The following is a 16,609-nucleotide window of genomic DNA, read 5'->3' on the forward strand; positions in this document are numbered from 1 at the left end:
CTGTTCCAATCGGCCACCTTCTTCTTTTTTTTTTTTTATTTTGGCTGCATGGCTTGTGGGATCTTAGTTCCTCAACCAGGGATCTAACCGGGGCCCGGGCCGGCAATGAGAGTGCCCAAGTCTTAAGCACTGGACCGCCAGGGAATTCCCTCAGACGCTTTCTTGATCTGCTTCCACTTCTCCTCTCACCTGTTGCCTGGCTGTGTCCCTCTGCCCCTCCCCCCATGCCGCTCACAAAGGAAGGTGGGTGATGAGTCTGGAGAGGTGCACAAGGCTGGCTTATGATGGCTCTGAAAGCCACATGGCGGGCTTTGACATCAAAAGCATTTGTATCACTTTGTGTACTAAGCACTTCAGCCAGACCCTGTTACCATGTACATGACAAACACATTGGCTGAACATCATCTTCACGTGCCAGGCGAATAAACACACCAAGGACTAGGGTAGCCCCATGACCTGCGGCCCCGATGCCTCCACTTGCAAACTCACAGCTCTATCTGAAAACAAAGCGCCAAAGTCATTTGAGATGAGTTCATATAGAATATATTTCACTTTTAAAAATAAAACTTTCAGCATAGCTAACATCTATACAAACTACAAAAATAAACGTCTCCATATAAATAATTTATGTGGTAAGAGGTGGGCAGGGATACAGAGAGCCTACCCAGAAGTCAGCAAGCAGCGGGGGACCAGGACTGGAGAAGGGTGCTAGAGGATCCCTCAGGCTTGGTTTGCTGGGGGCAGCAGGGCGGGGTGGGAGGGGGGACAGGGCTGCACTGCAGCCTGAAGTGCTTGCTGGCTTTCACCCCACCCAGTCACGGGCACAGACACGGAGCACCTGGGTGTGCAAGGCTGCTCACAGCCTAGAGGGTGGTGGTTTAGTGTGGATCTCAGGGAGGTCTGTGATGGCTGGGTCGGGGAGGGGATGGAGGCAGACAGCAGCAGCAGCAGGGCTCTCCAGGAGTCCGCCCTGCATTCAATAACCCCCCATGGCTTCCCAGTGCCTTCATGTGGCCTGAACAGGGTCTCCACGCTTCAGCTGCTCTTTCATCAGGTGGCTGGACATGGTCCCCTAGAACTGAGGTTGCTGGAGCCACTGGCAGCTGGTGTGGCAGCAGGGGACCAAGTAGGCTCTTCAGAGGCCGGGTGGATGTAGGCACCAGGCAGTGGGGGTGGGCGGAGGGCCACGGTCATGGAGGTAGTCACTCTGGCAAAGCTCTGGGGAAGGGTGGGGGCTACCCCCCACCTGAGCCCTCCTCCTTGTGCAGCTGGTGGGCTCAGGACCTCCGGGCTCTCCCTGTACATCTGTACCACCTTGGGGGAGACACCAGCCCCAGTGAGCCCAGGGGCTACTGGGGACGCAGCCTCCTTCAGCACCTCCCTGGCTGGGAAGCTGGGGTCTTTGGTGGCTTCCAGCAGGATATGAGAGCTGACAAGGGACAGGATGTCGAGGTCTGGGGCAAACCCTGCACCTAATGGCTAAGGTGGGTCCCGTGAAGAAGTCAGGAGGGCTGAGGGGTAGGGCATGATGTCTGGGCAAAGGGGGAGGCTGCCACCTTCAGCTGGTGGTACTTATGGGGAGGGGTCCCTGCGAGTTGAGCCCTGTCTGTTGGCCGCTGAGGGCATTTTGCTCTGGCTCTGTCCCACCCCGTCCCCTGGGCTGGGAGCAGGAGGGCGGTCACCTCTGGTGGGGGGCCCAGGATGGACAGCAGCACAGGCAGCAGCACGAGCCCATGGAGGAGGCCTAGGAGTGTGAGTACTGTCAGCACCACGAAGAAGTACCTGGGGGTATGTGAGGCCGGTCAGTCTGGGCAGGTCCTGCAGCCAGTGCAGGCCAGCCCTGCCTCCTTGCCCCGAGCCCTCCCCTACCTTACAATGAAGTCAAAGTTGGAACCAGCAAGCATGAGCAGACCCAGCAACGTGGAGACGGCCCCATCGGTCACCGGGGCCAATGTGTGCTCTAGGGCCCAGGCAGCCCGGAGGTTCCGGCTACCCTGGGAGGTCAGGAAGCCCTAAGGGAATAAAGTGGTCCTGGAGCTGCTCCTTGGCCAACCACGGCCAGCTCATCTATGTCCCCAGGGCTCACCCATGCCTTGGCCCACAGAAGGCCAGGTGAACCGAGTCCCTGGGAGCTGCCCAGGACGCAAGCACGAGTCCATATAGGTAACACTGTATAGATGAATGAGACACAGGGATGTCTAGAATAGGCTGGCAAACTACAGTCTGTCCCACGTTTTTTTGTAAATAAAGTTTTGTTGAAACACAGCCACACCCATTCGTGCACATAGTATCTGTGGATGCTTTTGGGCTACCCCGGCAGAGTTGCCACAGAGACGATATGGCCTGCCAAGCCTAAAATATTTACTATCTGGTCCTTTACAGAAAAAAGTTTGCCAACCCCTGGTCTAGAAGGATGGACACCAAAGTGATAACTTCTAGGGGTGGCATTTCAGAGGATTTCTAATTCTTTCTTGGTACTTTCCAGCATGCTGACATTTTTTGTCTCCCAAGGAGTATATATTATTCTTATAAGCGGAAAAATAATAAGGCTTTTTATGGGCAAAGAAAGAAGGGAGCTGTTTGCAGGGTCTGGCCAGGTCTGTGCCAGAGCTGCCAGCTGGTCCACGACCCCCACCCCACCCCACCCACACTCCTCCCCTGCCAGAGACCATGAGGCTGTGAGAGAGGCCTGCCTGCCTCTGTTCTAATATCTCTGTCTTGGTGGGATCTTGCCATCCAGCTACCACCCCATTTCTCTGATCCTCTTCACTGTAAATCCATCCAAAAGAATTGTTGGTTCCCATTTTCTCACCTTCCATTCTGTCCTCCCCCCTTTCTGGTCAGGGCTTTGTCCCTCCTCTCTACTGAAATGGCTGCTTATTTATTTGTTTGTTTACATGTTTATTGCTTATCTCTATGCTCTAGAATAAGCTCCTTGAAGGTAAAGCCCGTCTGTAGTGCTCTTATCTCCTCAGTTCTTAAATAGTACCCAGCACACAGTAGGTGCTTGATCAATATTTGTTGAATACCAAATCAGCTGGCCCACCCCTCCCCTAGTGCCTGTGCTCACCAGAGCCACATGGACCGTGAACTCGACACCAATGCCTACAGACGCCACAAGGATCACCACGGGGATGGCGCTCAGCTTGATGCCCAGGAAACCCATGATGCCAAAGAGCTCCACGGTCATCACTGTCAGGACCAGCACCTGGGGAGGGCAGGGCTCACCCAGGGCTCCTGGGCAGGGCAGGGTGGGGAGCTAGGGGTCTCTCCAGCCCCACCCCTGCAAGGACTCACTATGAGGGAAGCTGCCCAGGGGTTGAGCAGCAGCAGGGCGCAGACAAGGAAAGTGCACACCAGCAGGATGCAGACTGCCAGCAGGAAACAGCGCCGCAGGCCCAGATACTGCTCCCAGAAGAGGAAGGGGGAGCCGCTGGGGTAGGCGCGCACCCCAGCCTGGCCTGCCTCGGCACACGCTGCCCGGGCCCCCTCAATGGTCTCCACGAAGTCTGCAGTCTTCTGGAGTCCGTGCAGTAGAAAGGGGAACTGGGCAAACTCCAGGGGCTGGGCCGCCGGGACTGTGGAGGGGAGGGGACGGAGGGAGAGGGAGGGGTGGCCAGTAAGCACCGGGAGCAGTGGGCAGGGCCTTAGGGTAGGGCCTGTGTGGGCCCAGGCCTAGGCTCTGGGGGCTCCCCTGGGACTCACTGCGAAGGTTCTCCCCGGTGGTGTCGTACTTGTCATGCAGCCACTCGGGAGGTGGCGGGTAGAAGTTGGCTTGTGAGGCTGCCAGACCCAGAGGGTCACTGCTCACCCACATGGTCAGCCCCATGTAGAAGAGCTCAGGTGGTATCAGCCCATCCTTGTCCACCAGCTTCCTTGTGGTCAGCTGTAGAGGCAGAGAGAGCTGAAGGCTGGGCCCATGGAGCCTGGAGCCCCAGGGTGCTCCCTGACCCTTCCAGTCCTCTCCTAACCTGGCTGAAATCAAGAGGCTCCTGGGTATCCCCGGTCTGGATAAGCAGCTTGTAGGCTAGGGCCCCATCCTCAGAGCCATTGCGGTATGAGTGGTGGGTGATGCGCCCAGAAGCCCAGTCCTGGTCAAACGCAGCCTGGATTCCTGGGGGAAAACAGGGTGGGGTCCGGTTGGCCTGGAGCTCTGGGAGCTCCTGCTGGCCGCAGCCCTCCCTGCCGGTCTCCTTGCCTCTCACCCTGTAGCCAGTTGCGGTAATAGTGCAGCCAGGTGCGGGGTGCCTGCGTGGCCGGTGGGGGCAGCACTGCCTTGAGGGAACTGAAGCGCTGGTGCAGATCAAAGAGGGCGCGTTGGGAGTGGGCGTAGTCAAAGCCACCCTGTGTCACCAGGGCCACCTCGTACAGAGAGAAGTACCTGAGCTGGGCGCTCAGGAAGGCATGCTCCTTGGTGCCCCGAGGCACCACATCTGTCAGGGCCAGCCCATCCTGCACCAAGGTCGATCCATAGAGGCTCAGGCCCAGAAGAGCCCCAAAAAGTACCAGCACCATGGCCTGTGGGAAACGGCAACTAAGCTGGAGGCCCAGGGATACCCTTGGGCCCTCAGATGCTGGGCTAAGCCCTCTTCCCTTCTTGGGGCCCAGAGATACCTAAGAAGCCTCTGCTGTGTCTCACCTTGACCTGCCTGGGCCTGGAGGCTTACCTTGGTGTGGGACTGGAGCAGCAAGGGTGCAAACTGAGAGCGGGCGAAATGGGCAAGATTCCAGCGGGCGCAGGGCAGGGACTTGCAGGCTGCCTTCTGCCTTGTCCCCTCCTCCTGGCCTAGAAGGTCCCGTGTTGACCCTCCTGGGCTGAAGAGCTCAGAGGCCAGTGGGTCAGAAGGTGGGGGCACCAGGTGGGCTTGAGGAGGCAGGATGGTGACCACATGCTGGCTGCTGGCTTCACAGCGCGCAAATGCCTGAACAGTGGCAGTCAGGTGAGCAATGCCCACTGGTACTGTCCTATCCCCCAGCTCCTGGGGCAGAATCTGAATCACCCGAGCAGAGCAGGGGCTGGAAGAGGCAGAGAGAGAGGGTGATGGGTCTGTGCCTGGAAATGCTGCTGAAGGGACAGGACGGGATGGGGCCAAGGAAGGATGGTCTGGTGGGGTAGGGATACCTAGAGAAGCAGCAGAGCACATCAAGGCGCTGGCAGTGGCGCCGGTGCAGGTCCAGGCTGAGGACCGCTGGGAAGACAAGCATCACGGCTACAAAGTTGCAGCCAACCACTACTGCCGCCTGCGGGATGGACAGGAGGGGCACAAAGCCTGGATGAAGCCTGCTCCGGCTCCATGCTCACCCTGAGCCCGGGCCCCGTTTGTGAGGCCTCACCTGCAAGGAGAAGGCCCGCAGTGCAGGGATGGGAACTAGGGCAGCCATGAAGAAGGCGACCATGTTGTTGATGGACGTGAGTGCAACGCTGGTGCCTGTGCGCTGCAGACACTCACCTGTGCGCTCCTGTCAGGACAAGGCAGCGTGAAGGACGGCAGAGGGGGGGAAAGGAGCCTCATAGCAGTTAATATTTATCGTACTGTTCTAAGTACTCGACTTGAATTACCTCACCGATCCTCACTACAACCCTTACGACACAAGCACTATTATCACCCCCGTTTACGGATGAGGAAATGAGGCACAGAGAGGTTAATTACCAGCCCAAGGTCACTCAAACCAAGAGGCTCTGAGCCCCTATGCAGCACTGCCTCAGATGAGCCCAGGCTGGAGGACGAGGCCTCACCTGGAGAGGGGTGCCAGGTGGAGCCTCTGTGAAGGCATGTGCCAGCAGGAATATGTCATCCACGCCAATGCCCAGTGCCAAGAAGGGCAGCACCTGGAGGGGCACGGGGCGGGCAGCTGGAGGAACCGGGCAGCCTGGGCCATCGGCCCCCAAGTCTGCCCTGCAGTCTTGATGTACCTGGGTAGTGGCGGCATTGAAGGCGATGCCGAGCAGGGCGCAGAGCCCGAGGCCCGAGGCCACCGCTAGGGCCACCAGCAGCACCCCGGCGAGGCCCACGGCACCCTGGGACTGAGCACAGTCCCACCGCAGCATTGTCACGCAGGCGTAGGCCAGCTGTGGGGAGAGAGGGCAGTCTTGGATAGGGCCTCCCAGGGTGGAGGCCGGTGGTGGGGGACCAGGTGCCAGGAGGACCCACCATGAGCAGGTAGCCTCCCACCACGCGGACAGCACTGACTTCAGAGAAGGCGTGCAGGATGTCATCCAGGGTGGTGGAGGAGAAGGCGTGGATCTGCTGGGACGCGTTCCCAGGCAGGGCCTCCTGCGCCAGCTGGAGAGACAGGGCGGTGTGAGGGGCAGGAGGTGGCAGCGGCCTCAGGGCGCCGTGCTCGCCACTTCCACGCCTCCACGCTGACCTGCACGAAGCGCCGCTGCCAGGCCTGCAGCACCGTGCTGGCCTGCTCCTCGCTCCAGCCGATGTCGTGTGTCTGGTAGTCGCCCCGGAAGTGCTCGTAGAGCTGGCGGGGACTCATGAGCAGGAAGGTGCTCTGCAGGGCCTCTGCCCTGGTTGGGGTACAGGAGAAGTAGGGGTCAGAGCTGGTCTGAACACCCAGGAGGGGGTGTGCAAGGGGCTTTTGCCAGAGTTGCCTGGTGTCAGGGTGTGGCTCCCCAGACCTGGGGTGCCCTTACCAACTCCCAGGGGAGGCCCTACCTCAGCAGCTGTCCTTGGGGGTCTCTGGCCATGCCTCCCAGCAGCAGTTCCTCCTGCCAGTGCATGAACTTGTGGGAGAAGCCATGGCAGCCCCCGCTCAACTCCTGAGCCACATTGGGAGCCTGGAGGGGGACAGCGGAGGGGCTCATTACTCAAGGCCCTGGTTTTGGATAACTGGTGTCTCTGGGCTGGAACCTCCAGGAACCATGCTTGCCACGGAGCTCTGTGGACCTGGAGTGCAGACAACTCTTCTGCTGAGCCTCTTGCTTACTCTGTAAGGGAGCAGCTAGTGTCCTGCAGAGAGGAGGCCACAAGAGGGAGCAGAGGCCTAGAGACAGGCTGCGGGGAGGAGCCGGCATAACTTTGGTGGTTTGGGAAAAAGGTCCACGTACACAGGGCCACACAGACACTCAGGAAATTAGGTATGATACTCGTGCTTAGCTAATTTGTCCTGTTTCCCTGTAAACGTGTATTTTGATGAAGTCTAGCCTTTCTGGGCTTAGAAAAGGACAAAGGGATTCATAGGCCACTTGAGGGTTCTTTAGCAGAGCTGAATAGGAATGGAACCCTCTAGGTGTCTAGCATAGTGGGGGCAGGGTAACAACGTCCAGGAAATGGGGGGCAGAGCACAGAGCAGTCTGCTCTCTCCTAGAACAGGGGAACATATGAGGGGAAAGGGAAGGAAAATAACCTGTCCCTGGCAGACCCGGCTGGAACCCACCTGCCTGCTGTGATGGTTAGGGGCACTAGATGGGCAGTGAAGGTCATCAGGGTGCAGACAGGGCCGCCCCACGTAGGCCTGGCCCACCTGTGCCTTGTCTAGCAGCTCCCGGAAGCCCTCAAGGGAGGCAAAGGGGCCCAGCTCCTCCAGCAGTTGCTCTGGATCCAGGTTGGTCCACTGGATGTCAGGGCGGCCCCTGCAGGGGAGAGCTCACAGTTGGTGAGGATCAAGGATCAATGCACCCTCCAAACCACTGCGATGGGACCCATGTAGTAGCCCACCCTCCTCCTAGCTGCTTATCTGTGTCTCTGTGTGGAGGGTGGGCAGGGCTCAGCCCAGCAGGCTGCTGCAGTGAGCTGTGGGCAGATACCGGGGCTGAGACGGACCTCAAGACAGATGGTACTTAACACAATGAAAAGGCCCAGAAAAGCCCCATTGCATTCCTTCCCAAACCGTCTATCCTTGGTTCTAATACATAACCATACAGGCACCTGCTTATAACAGGTTTTCTTTCTGGCCTGGGTCACAGCTGAGCTGACACCTAGTTAAGTCTCCCTGGCAAAGTCTTTCTGGGGATCTTTTCCATCCTTTGTTCAGATCTTACAGATCTTCGTGTTTTGTCTAAATAAGACAGGTCTGCCTCTCCTTCGGAGGTGAGGCGAAGGGGGATGTGGAGAGAGCTCTGAGGCTGCCGGTGCTCTGACCCTGGCCTGGGAGATAATTAGGCCCTGGGTGAGCTTTTGATCATCATCTTTACTCCCACCCTCCTTTCTGCTGGGGAGATCCTGGCAGGGGATGAAGCAGGGCCCTGGAAGCAGCTGTGGCAGCACTCACGGCAAGTAGGCAGAGCCCCCTTGGAGTTTGGCTCCTTCCCAGAAGCAGTCGAGGGGGGTGAGGATCACGCAGGGAAACAGCTTCTCAATCATCTGCCAGGGACATCCCAGGCCACATCAGTCCTGTCTCTGGGCTCTTTTCTCCATGACCTTTGTAGGATGCCCTCTGCAATGCCCCCACCTCCCGACGCCACCTCCCCCTTCCCTGTCTCTCCAAGCCCTCCCTTACTGCAGAAAAGGCTGCACCTCTACCTAGTCTCAGAGAACAGCTCAGGATACTCACCCGCTCAATCATTCCATTTTCAATTAGGGGAACTCCTGACTTGTAGCAGATTTTGTTCAAATCCCAGGACCTGCAATAGCCAGGGGCACAGGACATCAGCAGAAGAGGCGGATTCCCGCTCCAGCCCTGCTGCAGCACCTCTCACCCCCAGCTGCTCAGGGGCTCAGTCAGACTCACTTTCCATAGAGTGATACTTGCACTTTACTGGCGGTGAGGGCTGCCTGAAGGTGGAGGCCAAGTGCCTCAGGTGTGAGGACGTTCTCCCCCTCCTGGCGCGGGGTCTGTATCAACATCTGGGAGGTGTATGCAGCCTCCTCCCCCAGCTTCTCCTTGGTGTATTGCAGCTCTTGGCTCACCCGGCTGCCCGCTGCCAGAGCAGAGAGAGAAAGCTGGGGGGAAAGAGCCTCAGTGGATCAGAGCTCTGGGGGACGTGGGACCCTAACCCATAGAGGCCTCCCAGGACAAGTGGGGGAAGCTTCTCCCTGATGGCCATGCTGACTCGCAGGCTCCTGGCCCTCTGCTTGGAATCTGGAGTGGAGAGGTCCAGCTGTGTGGCTCTGTGGAATTCTTGTGGGACCTAAGGTTTAAGCATGAACCCGGCTGGCTGGCTTTGGAGCAAATAACTTTAAAATGAGATATCAACATGAGCTGGGCCAGGGTGGGGTTCTGGGGGTGTCCTGGTAAGGGAGCCCTCACTCAGTCCCTCTCTACTCTGGTGGGGAGGAGAAGGAGGGACAGAGGGGCCAATCGGGAGGCTGCCCTTGGAGGGTCTCCTAAAAGAACAGGTCTAGAGCTGGGGGTGGTTCCTAGTTCAGGTTGTCCCAGGCAGTGGTTTATATCCAGACACTTTTTTGCAAACTGCTCTGCAAAGGGGTGGGGTGTGCCTGGCAATAATGGCTCTGTGGTGGCACAGGTGCGGGGGAGGGTCAGACGGTCTTTCAGTGTGATGCTGCCAACATACTGCTTCCACTCATGCAAGCACTCCTGGATCCTGGCAGAGGTGACATCAAAGCGGGCCTGGGGAAAAAGATCCCTTTCACCAGCCTCTCTGTTCAGACAACGGCGAGTCCCGGCGCCAGGCCTGCCTTCATCTCCTTGATCAAGTCCTGCATTGCACTGGCCACGGAGGCCAGCTCTGTACCTGGGATCTGGGGAGGTGGGGATGCTGTGAGGGATGCTATGACCTGACTGTGGTTTGGGGGAGGCGAGGGCCAGGGCCAAACCACCCCGGAGGCTTTGTGGACTTGGCCTGGTCTTAGACCCATAATCCTGCTTCAACCCATCTGGGGCCTCTTCCTGTAGGTCACTGCCACCCTTGGGGCCCAACGGACTGCTTCTCTGAGACTCCAGCCCCACCTGGGATTATCATGCTCCCCAATCTCTTTTCCAAACCCACACAATCCCCTCCCTCATGCGAGCCCCAAACCCTTGGTAACTCCCCATCACAGATTCACCCATATGCTCACACCTCCCATCCCCACAACAGTCTCACACAGCCATCATCCTGCCTTCTCCGCTGGCAATTCCACCTACTATTTTTCTTCCTTTCCTGACTCCCCACTCCTCTGCAGCAGGTCCGTACTGCAGTGTTTATTTCACCAGGCTTGGGCCAGAGCTGCCACAAGGAGGGACAGGAGGGGAGGGCAGAGGTAAGCTCCTCACAGTAAGTGAGTTTGCTGAGGGGAAGGAGGCATGGCAGAAAGAAGGAACCCGGACAGAGCTAATAAGAAAGCAAGAGAAAGAGACAAGCACAATTTAAAATACAGCATCAAGGGAATTGATGGTTGGGACTCTGCACTCTCACTGCCGAGGGCACAGGTTCGATCCCTGGTCAGGGATCTAAGATCCCTGCAAACCATGTGGCGTGGCCAAAAAATTAAAAAAAAAAAAATACAGCATCAAAGAGAATAAGGAATCCTCAGAGAAAATGAGGAAGAGAAAAAGATAAGTCTTCGCTGACGATGATGATGACAGATATGAGGACAGATGCACTAGGATGTATTGTGAGGCAAGAAGAGATGGGGCGGGGGCGAGGGGCACAAAGGCTCTGGACAGACCTGGCTTTGGGTCTTGGCTCTGATGCTTGGTCTGTGCTTGAGTAGATTACTTAGTCTCTCTGACCCTCAATGTTCTCATCTGTGAAATGGAGAAATGTCTACCTTGGTAGAATTAGAATCAATGTGAGCAAAGTACTTAGGAAGTTGTCCAGAACACAGTAGGTACATATATGGAGTTATTATTCAATGGCTGCTGGGAGAGAAATGATATGATGGAAAAATGAGAAAGAACTGGAGAGAAAAAGAGACTGTAAGTGAGTGGGGAAGAAGCAGGGGGAACAGGGGAAGGAGACGTCAAAATCATCACATTTGTTGAAAACTTTACATATATACAATGGAATATCCCTCAGCCATAAAAAGAAATGAAATTGAGTTATTTGTAGTGAGGTGGATGGACCTAGAGCCTGTCATACAGAGTGAAGTAAGTCAGAAAGAGAAAAACAAATACCGTATGCTAACACATATATATGGAATCTAAAAAAAAAAAAAATCGCTCTGAAGAACTTAGGGGAAGGATATAAAGATGCAGGAATAAAGACGCAGACGTAGAGAATGGACTTGAGGACATGGGGAGGGAGAAGGGTAAGCTGAGATGAAGTGAGAGAGTGGCATGGACAAATATACACTACCAAATGTAAAACAGCTAGCTAGTGGGAAGCAGCCAAATAGCACAGGGAGATCAGCTCGGTGCTTTGTGACCACCTAGAGGGGTGGGATAGGGAGGGTGGGAGGGAGGCGCAAGAGGGAAGAGATAAGGGGACATATGTATATATATAGCTGATTCACTGTGTTATAAAGCAGAAACTAACACACCATTGTAAAGCAATTATACTCCAATAAAGATGTTAAAATAAATAAATAAATAAAAGCCACTGAACTGTGGGGGAAAAAGAAAACAACTTTACAAAAGAGAGAATATAACCGGTTAGCCAGCATGGAAAAAGAGTCCACTTTATAGGTAATCCAATAAATGCAAATTAAAATAGCAATGAATTATCATCGTTCAAATTAGCAAAAATTTAAGAATTGGTCGTACTCATTGCTGGCTTACAGGAATGCATTCTAACTTACCTACTGCAGGAGTTTAATTTGGTACAATATTTGGGGGAAAGCAATACTGCAGTATGTTTTAGGATCCTCAGAAATGTTCATAATCTTTGGTCCAGAAATTTCACATGTGAGGACCTGTAAGCTATTGTAGGGACTCAAGCTGTCTCTGTGTGGAATGGGAGCCATGTTATGTTTTAAGAAGAGAAGTGAGATGACCTGGCTTTTTCATCACCTGATATATTCTGGAGCTGAGCTGTGAATGATGCATAGGAGTTGGCCAGGGAAAGAAGTCAGGGAAAGGGGTTCTGGACCAAGTGCGTGCAGGTAACTGTAAGAGGCTCCGTGTTGCTGGGCTGCTAAGAGTGAGGCAGAGACAAAGCTGGATAAGCAGCCTAGAGTATGCTAAGGAGCTTGAACTTGGATTTGGAGACTCCCCGAAACCCAGTAGAGAGTGGTGGAAGGGCTCTAAGCAGGGACTGACTCGGCCAGATTTAGAAGCACCACAGGAGGGCAGTGCGGAGGCAGATTTGAAGGTGAGGGGGAAAGATGAGTCACTTAATAGACCTCGATTTCCTGGGCCATCCTCTGAAAGGCCTAATGATTCAGGGCAGCTGGGCCCTTCCCCAGCCTTAGGAGGTGAAACTTGATTAGTCTAATAAGTCAATCACAGTAATTCCACCGTCTTTGCCAAGTGAAGGATTTAGGCATAGGATGCTACACAGTTCTTGCCAAAGTATATAACCAAATGGGAAGTCAGTGGGGGTGGATGGTGGGGAGGGATAGGTGGTGCATTTTTCCTCACTTTCAAAAAGGGATGCAAGACAGGGATGACTTCCCTTTTCTACTGCTGCAGCAGCCACCTTGGGAGAAGGAGGTGATAAGCCTGAGGACAAAAGCCCAACATGCAGAAGGCAGAGAAGAAAGATAGAAAGAAACTGGGTCCTTGCTGATGTCCTTAGATTGCTGAGTTATCCATCCTGGAAATTCTCTACTGTCTACTGCTAGACTCCTTGTTGGGGGGGATAATAAACCATCCTTCTTCTTCCTTCCTCCCTCTTTCCCTTTCTCTCTCTTTCATGTGGCTAAAAGCATGCTAAATGATACAATCAGGAGTATACTGCCAGGCCTCAACTAGAGCAACAGCCGCAAGGGTGGAAAGGAGGGATCTGAGAGAGGCTGAGAAGGAAGAATTTTAATTGTTTAGTGACCAATCAGGTGAGCAAGAAGAACTGAGGCTGACTCTCAAGGTTTCAGCCTTGGGTGTCTGAGTGAATAGTGGTTCCACCAATTGATATGTGGCTGTCCCCTGCCTTCCAGACAGAAGGGCCATATGTTCCTTATCTTCAGGGACAGCTCCAGTTGCAAACCATCTCTATCACTGTTCCTGTAAGTACTAGTTGGGCTACATGTTATGATTTTCCTTTTTTCTTTCTTTTCCTTCCTTCCTTCCTTCTTCTTATTTTTTTTGTCTGCACCACCTGGCTTGCGGGATCTTAGTTTGCCGACCAGGGATCAAACCCGGGCCCTCGGCAGTGAGAACACAGAGTCCTAACCACCGGACCACCAGGGGATTCCCTGTGATTTTTATTTTAGAGAATTTATCTGAGTCCTTCAGCTTTAATATTGATCAGGAAGGAGAAGTCACATTCCAAATCTCACCATGGCAAAGCTGGAGAGTCCAGAACTCTGATAGCTAATGTCTAGCTTCTTTCTTTGCTTTCTGCATTAACAAAACAGGAAAGGAATGGAAAATACCCTTCAGTCCTCACTGCCTAGGGCATTGTTGGAAGAAGCCTCAATGACAGATGTACAGAGAAAAGATCAGGTCAAGATCACTGCTTTCACCTCACCCATAGCCCCAGCTAATACAGGGCAGAGCGATATTCTTTTTTTGTTTTTAAGTAATGTCTTTTTTTTTTTTAAATAAATTTATTTATTTTTATTTTTGGCTGCATTGGGTCTTTGTTGCTGTGTGCAGGCTTTCTCTAGTTGCGCTGAGCGGGGGCTACTCTTCGTTGTGGTGCACAGGCTTCTCATAGCAGTGGCTTCTCTTGTTGCAGAGCACAGGCTCTAGGAGTGAGGGCTTCAGTAATTGTGGCACACGGGCTCAGCAGTTGTGGCTCGCGGGCCCTAGAGCGCAGGCTCGGTAGTTGTGGCGCACGGGCCTAGTTGCTCCGCGGCATGTGGGATCCTGCCAGACCAGGGCTCGAACCCGTGTCTCCTGCGTTGGCAGGCGGATTCTTAACCACTGCGCCACCAGGGAAGTCCCAGAGTGATATTCTGACATAAAGAGAAAAGACCTAGGAATTGATTACCACCCTCTTATATCACCCTAGCACAAGCAGCAGCAAAAATCCAGTGGGATCCAGCCTATCCTGTGCTGGAGTGTAGGAGAAAGGATGAGGAAACATGGAGGTTCAAGCAGTGTTTAGATTGGGAAGATCTGGGGAATGGAGAAGGAAGAAGAGGTGGGAGACAGCCTCTACTGTGGCAGGAAATCCAAGAGTCATTTGGGACCACCCAGGCAGCAGTAGTGTGGGTGGGGCTATGTGCATGTGCGTGTGTGCGCAAGTTTGTCTTGGGGCTGGGGGCAGGCAGGCACAGAGAAACATCTGCTCTGGACCCCAGGGCTGGCCTAGAGTGTGTATATATGTGAGGGTCTGCAGAGGGCTGGGGGGTTGGGTGGGGATGGGGTGTGCGAGCCCAATAGGCAGGCAGGCGCCAGGAAACATCTGCTCTGTATCCTAGGGCTTGCTAGCATTTAAAATAACTCAAGGGTGTGAGAGTCTAACCTGGGCCCTGCCTTTGGGTGTGGGCCAGGGCTGGGGGAGGTTTGGGTGAGCCCACAAATGTAAATTTCCCAGGAAAGAACAGAGGAGAGTTGGACTCTGTTAAAGGGTTGCCATACCAGGCTCCAGCAAAAGAGAGTTATGTCAAAACTATTAATAAGAAATGATTTTACTCTAATGCTACCATTAGGAAGTGAAGATTTGGTTCCATTTGACTCTGCTGTTGCCTCAAAGTACAGATTCTGTGCCACTTTTCCACTAAATGGTTGCAGGGGACCTCGGTGTATGGGACCTCTCCCTGGAGGCCTGCCAGATGATTTACTGTTTCCCCAGCCTTCTAGTTCTAACTTTTCTGATTCTCCTAGTTAGATGTGATCTCTCCCTGCCTTCTTTTATACAACATAATCATTTTCTGCTTTGTATTATATTGTATATTATATCCCAGCATATATTTTACTTTCCTTGCTACTGAAAGATGGGTCTTGTTTTAGTTGCCTTTACAAGCACTGCAGTGCAGTCAAATACATATTAAAGATTGCCAGTAAATGCTAAATAAACACACACGCACTCACAGATAACTGTTCCATATACCCATTCACAGGGTTCCACCATCCGCAGATGTCCATCTATGGATGTGAGAGGGAGCAGGCCTCCAAGACGCCCAGGCTCTGGAAGGCAGGTGCCCCCTCCAGACCCAGCGCAAAGCCCACTAGAACTCAGTAGCCAGCTCCTCACCCTATTCTCACCATACCCAAGCAGCTATGGCCAGTGTCCACAACTCACCTTCCACCCAGAGCTGTTCTAGGTCTGTTTCAATGATGGCCACGCGGAGACCCAACGCTAGGGCCCCAAAGGCCAAAAGTCCCAGGAAGAGCACTTTGCCACAGTGTCTCTGGATCCCACAGCCCAGAGAGAAGAGCAGGCCCTGGAAGTAAGCACGAAGCCAGAGTGGAGCCTGAAGGCTCCCAGCTAGGATCTGGGATGGAAAGAGAAGGGTCAGCCAGGCATTACTGCAACAACACATGAAACCTTTCCCTTTTCTCCTTATTACACCCTCTACCAAGCTCTAGCTTCTTGGTTTCTGGATACAAGACAGAGGACCTAAACAGACACGGGCCCAAACTTGGAAAAAATTTGACTCCATTCCCTGCTTCCCACCCGATATACACCTGAGGAAGGCACAGATTCCTTTCTGAGATAGGATACATATACACACACCTGTTCTCAGGTGGACAGAGGTGGATATAGACACACCTACTCTCACCGGGCAGAGCAGGAGACACGGACAGACAGACACACAACACAGCCTTCCCGGGCGAGGGCCAATAACACATGGCATTTAAGAGACATCACACCTTGCCGAGTGACAGACCTGGGGTCTCTAGACCCGGCCCCTTCTTCCGGCTTCCCCTCCACTCACCTGGGGTGCTGCAGATCGAGCTGGGGGTGTGTAGCCCGGGGGCAGCTCCCCAAGGGGTGGCGGCCGAGCCATGCTGGCGGGGATGGGGGGCCTGGGCGCCCCCAACCCGCGTTATCTGGGCGCCCCCATAGGCTGGCCTGGTCCCGCGTACCGCGAGGTCCCGCGTCGGAATTCAGTGGGGCCGCTCAGCCGCGGGTACGGGTGTACAGTGGCGTTCGTGAGCTGTAGGAGTGCAGGGCGGTGCGGGCCCGGGGCGCGGAACCGGAGTGGCTCCCGCGTGCAGGAACAGCTACGCGACGCCCGGCGCGGCTCGAGGTGGCGACCGCTGTGCCGAGGAGGCGTCTGTAGTCCAAGAAAAAGGGAAAGGCCGGGGCTACGCCCTCCCTTTGGCTTAGTCGCCGGCAAATTACCCGGAGCTGCGCGGCCGGATCCGTTGCTAGGCAACGGCGCCGCGGGGGGCGGGGCAGGAGACCACCCAGGCAGGGCCACCCCTCTCCTCGCTTCCCCGCCCGCCTGCCTGCCCTCGGGGAGGAGGAGGGAGGGAGAACCCGGAGAGGCGATGCGTTGGCCAAATGTTAAGTCAGGAGAGACCAATGCTGAGAAAAGGTATCTGCTGGCCGACCCAACCAAGACCCAAAGACTGCTTTTCACAACTCTCTGCCTCCATTCTCTCCCACGTCAGTCCACTCTCTCCACTGAGGCCAGTCATCTCTCTAAAACGCGAATCTGATGACAGCTGCAAAACACAAAGCCCACTTGGAGCACAGGGCCCTGCAGGATCTAATCAAAGT

The 16,609-nt window shown here is 54.7% G+C and overlaps 1 protein-coding gene across 2 annotated transcripts; it reads right to left on the minus strand.

Moving 5' to 3' along the window:
• Window positions 1-638: 638 nt before the first annotated feature.
• PTCH2 (patched 2) lies at window positions 639-15,940 on the minus strand. Of its 2 annotated transcripts, XM_024762930.1 has the most exons (22): window positions 15,819-15,940; window positions 15,182-15,374; window positions 8,680-8,869; window positions 8,503-8,572; window positions 8,221-8,312; window positions 7,387-7,582; window positions 6,666-6,787; window positions 6,370-6,517; window positions 6,153-6,284; window positions 5,915-6,070; window positions 5,738-5,830; window positions 5,335-5,460; window positions 5,123-5,241; window positions 4,668-5,016; window positions 4,206-4,518; window positions 3,972-4,114; window positions 3,706-3,886; window positions 3,298-3,578; window positions 3,071-3,208; window positions 1,870-2,012; window positions 1,683-1,782; window positions 639-1,314 (listed from the first exon to the last, which is right to left on the minus strand). In XM_024762930.1, exons 1-22 carry the CDS (start codon window positions 15,888-15,890, stop codon window positions 1,051-1,053), a joined length of 3,621 nt encoding a protein of 1,206 aa, XP_024618698.1. In that variant the 5' UTR covers window positions 15,891-15,940; the 3' UTR covers window positions 639-1,050. The 2 variants fall into 2 exon arrangements, with proteins under 2 accessions (XP_024618698.1, XP_024618697.1); XM_024762929.1 differs by having other exon boundaries at window positions 5,738-6,070.
• Window positions 15,941-16,609: the final 669 nt, after the last annotated feature.

Source organism: Neophocaena asiaeorientalis, unplaced genomic scaffold (assembly GCF_003031525.2).
Source record: "Neophocaena asiaeorientalis asiaeorientalis breed wild unplaced genomic scaffold, Neophocaena_asiaeorientalis_V1.1 scaffold645, whole genome shotgun sequence".
In the NCBI taxonomy this organism is placed as follows: Eukaryota; Metazoa; Chordata; class Mammalia; order Artiodactyla; family Phocoenidae; genus Neophocaena; species Neophocaena asiaeorientalis.